The sequence below is a fragment of the Myxine glutinosa genome, chromosome 6 (assembly GCF_964187855.1).
Source record: "Myxine glutinosa chromosome 6, kmMyxGlut1.1, whole genome shotgun sequence".
NCBI classification, from domain to species: domain Eukaryota; kingdom Metazoa; phylum Chordata; class Myxini; order Myxiniformes; family Myxinidae; genus Myxine; species Myxine glutinosa.
Genome location: NC_136266.1, coordinates 181,964,613 through 181,968,599, shown reverse-complemented (window position 1 = coordinate 181,968,599; position 3,987 = coordinate 181,964,613). Strand labels below are relative to the sequence as shown.

General features: G+C 38.9%; 1 protein-coding gene across 1 annotated transcript; it reads left to right on the top strand.

Moving 5' to 3' along the window:
* Positions 1 to 951: 951 nt before the first annotated feature.
* On the top strand, positions 952 to 3,727 carry LOC137428063 (uncharacterized). Its single transcript, XM_078780916.1, has 5 exons — positions 952 to 1,114; positions 1,543 to 1,643; positions 1,939 to 2,434; positions 2,734 to 3,151; positions 3,488 to 3,727. Exons 1-4 carry the CDS (start codon positions 959 to 961, stop codon positions 3,106 to 3,108), a joined length of 1,128 nt encoding a protein of 375 aa, XP_078637042.1. The 5' UTR covers positions 952 to 958; the 3' UTR covers positions 3,109 to 3,151; positions 3,488 to 3,727.
* Positions 3,728 to 3,987: the final 260 nt, after the last annotated feature.

The window sequence follows — 3,987 nt, the reverse complement described above, 5'->3', positions numbered from 1 at the left end:
TTTTTGTGAAGGTGAGATATATCTCAAAGCGTTTTATACTTATAGTCACTTGATATCGTCAATTTTATAGCCACTTTACATATAACAATCAGACTTTCATTTCATTTGGCCTGTAATTTTAAAGGAACACAATGCTCAGAAATTAATGAAAATGAGAATGTTTAGCTGAAAACGTCACTATAATTACAAGGAACAGTCGAATGAGAATAGTGTGTGTGTGTGTGTGTGTGTGTGTGTGTGTGTGTGTGTGTGTGTGTGTGTGTGTGTGTGTGTGTGTGTGTGTGTGTGTGTGTGTGTGTGTGTGTGTGTGTGTGTGTGTGTGTGTGTGTGTGTGTGTGTAACATGTCGGTGGTCCATGGGAATACCATAATTATGCGTGTTGTGTTTTTTGGTGTGTGTCTGTGAATAAGAGACAGAATTGTGAGGAACAGAAATGAAAAAACGAGGTGTGTGTGTGTGTGTTTGGTTGTTTGTTTGGTTGCTCGGTTGGTCCATGAGAATACCATAATTTTGTGTGTGTTTGTGTTTGTGTGCGTGTGTATAGGAAATGTTTGGTTGTTTGGTTGGTCCTCTAATCTGCTGATAAAGAATATCAAAGTTGTATAAAAAAAAATTGTGTTGTGGATCTAAATGAAAATTGGATGCAACATAAAGATTGAATGTAATTCGCATGTCAATATAAATATAATCAACAATGCTGGAGCTGTATTAAATTATATCATTTTGTGTGCTCAATAAATAGGCACTACAATTACAATTACAATACATTGTGTGAATTACAAATGTACACATGGTGTCCTTTCAACGTCATAATGTAAATATTATTTTCCCTTCCATGTAATATGTAATATGTAACATGCAACATGTGACTCTGACTGTGTACGTGTACGCTGTCCTTTGTTCTTTTGTTCCGTATGTCATTTGTAATGACTGTGCAAATTGACCTAATAATTAATGAATGATTTTACAGATGTCACACATCCTAATGAAATACTTGAAAGACAACGACTTGGAGATGGCTGTGCAGCGTGCCATGCGTCCAGGCACCAGCATGATTTCGTTCACCCGATTGCGGAACGTTAAGTGTCAAAATTTGACATATATGATGGCCCAGGTAGGTGAAGTGAAGTGAAGTGAGGTGAAGTGAAGTGTACTATTTACACTACATAATTATACACTTACTTTTCCGTTTTTTATTTCAAACGGGATTACAATTAACAGTGCCATATTAGTTGGCATGTCAACATTATATAGTAAGTGATAAATAATGCATTATTTGACGTCGTCGTCACGCCATTTGTCATTGCAATTGCAAAGCAAACGGTTTTGCTGTTTTTTTTCCAACTTTCAAGGAAATCAATAATTATTATGCATTTTTGAAAGCTACGTTCATTAGTAATGAAGTTTTAATGTTCACAACAAATTAACACCTCATGTATGATTCTATATCTATCTATCCAAATAATATAATATAATATATAATGTTGATCAACTCACTAACGAACTAACTAATTATATTTATCCAATGTTTATGACTTGCAGCTTCTTCACATCAAGGTTGGCTCACCAACCAGAATGCCGACATCTACTGTCGGCAAAATCAGAAAAGTGGAGATGCTATTCATGCATCTGATACTACTCAGGTGTGTATCATTTGTTTGTGTATGTATGGTGTTTAACAAATATGTAGAGTGTGTGTTGTGTATTTTACAGAATGTTTACATAAATGGTGTTGTAACCTATTGTATTGTATTGCTTGCACCTTGTCATGTCTGTGATCTTTAGGAAATGAAAACTTACATTGATTGATTGATTGATTTGACATCGTTTCATGTGAAACGTATGTGCTGTGCTGTGCTGTGCACATTGGTAGCAATTTTCTGTAGCTCAGCCTGTCGTAAAGCCGACTATACATTCGCATTTTCATTGTTGTTGCAGAGAAATCCGTGACGGCACTCTGTTTTACATCAAGTGTAAAACGGCCAAGGACAGCAATAAGCTTTTCCTGAAGCAAAACCAACGATGGATCGGGACATTTGTCCTGGTGAATGAACCTGTTTACTTTGACACGGAGTTGTTCGGCATTCCATTGGTAGAAACGGATTGTCCATTTCTCCCCATCACACCCGATTGGCAAGGCATAGAAATTGTTACCCATTCTGCGGCTCGTGTCGTGGATGGCAAAATGAGTGCGCTGTACTCAGTTGTCGATGACATGATGCTGGGTCATGAAAGCATCGAGTTCGGATGTGGCAATGCAGCATGTGATGGTGTCCATTCCAACACAAAACCTTGCTTTTCGCTGGATGGAGGAATGTCGACTGCTATGTCTGTTTTTAGTTGCAGGATCTCGTCTCGGGAGATGAACATAGTCGCCGTGAAGTATTCATCGCGAGATCTGGGGACTTACTTTTTGCACCCAGCTTACCTCATGGTAAGACTTTGTTTACATCAACGTTCAACAACATTGGCCCTTTAGAATTTATTTTTTCTTTCATGTCAGTGTAATATTGTAATTGAAATTATGATTGTAATGAGGGGCCAGCAACATGTGCAGTAAGTAATGCAATGTAATGTAATAGTTGTGTAAGTAAACTCACTAAAGTTTAACACTACACTACACTACACTACTACTGTGATATGGTCCTTGATATTGATAAAGACGACAATGAAAGTAGTGATCGTTGCGACACGCAACATGCATGTCAAACAAATCGTGTTCTCCTTTTGCAGAGTGGAGAAAATGTGACAGTCTGGGACGAAGACGACATTCGCAAACACGTGCGTTTAGTCCTGCATCATTATGCAAGTGCTGGCATAAAATGGATTATTGCTGGCTGGAGCAAACCTTCCCAAAAAAGTGAACAGACGGTTGCGGTTTCCAGACTTTTCCACTTGTCCCTGGTCAAGCCGGAGCGTCGATTGGCCGACGCGCCGATAATGCTTCCCCCCAAAAAGGCCTTGCCAAATCCTACAGTTGATGCAATCGATGACACAGAGGACCCTTGTCAAAGTCAAGAAGACATCGGGGAATCGATCCATGTTGTGCCACCTGCTCTTGTTGGACGAGGTGACAACGTCATTTTGGAGCCATCCCAATCACCTTGATTTCCCCCCCCCCCCCCCCCCCAAGGCCAACCACGACAACGAGGTACGTGCACATCCATGACCCATGCATGCCTGACAACAGAGCAACCTATTTTTTGCTGTGAATGTGAATAAACACACAATGTAATGTCGCACACAACACAACACAACCCCTTTTTCAAGAAAGAAAGAGCAGCTTGGTAAATTTTGTTTTTGTTCACTTAACTTGAATTACACGATCGTCACTACAAGTAAGTGTAGTTTAGTTTTCAGGATTTCATGGTTTTTGTACTCCAGGATTTGTCAAACACAACAATGTCATACGTCATACGTCATATGTCATACAAAACTTTTGTATACTTCACTGATTTTTCTGGTACTACAAACATTTTTTTTGCAGCCTTTGCAAATGCATGGGCAACATGTGAAGTTGAGGTTGCCGTCCAAGTGGAGCAAGCGTGTGGATCATTGAAGACATTTCTGGTTTTTCTTTCCCATTGAAAAGAATGTCAATTGAAAGACATTTCCTTTATTGCAATTTCGCAAGTTTTTCCTTAATAAATATACACATTTTGTTACATATACCTTTCCATGCATACGTACATGGTGTTCGTTTGTTTTTTGCCTGTATACATGCATACGTACATGATGTTGTTTTTTTGTTTAATAAACACGTTTTGGTCCATTTGGAGTTTGCTTGTCTATGGCCGTTGACATAGATATGTATATTTTAAACATTGCTTTAATCACAATAATATTATTTTGTGCCATCACAATAATATTAATTTGCACAATCATAATAATTAGCGATGCATGTTGTGCCACCTGTTGTTGTTGGACGAGGTGACAACGTCATTTTGGAGCCATCCCAATCACCTTGATTTCCCCCCCCCCCCCCCC

Excerpts from the sequence above, each read along its gene's own strand:
- LOC137428063 (XM_078780916.1), top strand. The coding sequence starts at position 959 with ATGATTTTACAGATGTCACACATCCTAATGAAATACTTGAAAGACAAC. Across the intron at positions 1,115-1,542 it reads TGACATATATGATGGCCCAG|CTTCTTCACATCAAGGTTGG; the intron begins GTAGGTGAAGTG and ends TATGACTTGCAG. Across the intron at positions 2,435-2,733 it reads TGCACCCAGCTTACCTCATG|AGTGGAGAAAATGTGACAGT; the intron begins GTAAGACTTTGT and ends CTCCTTTTGCAG.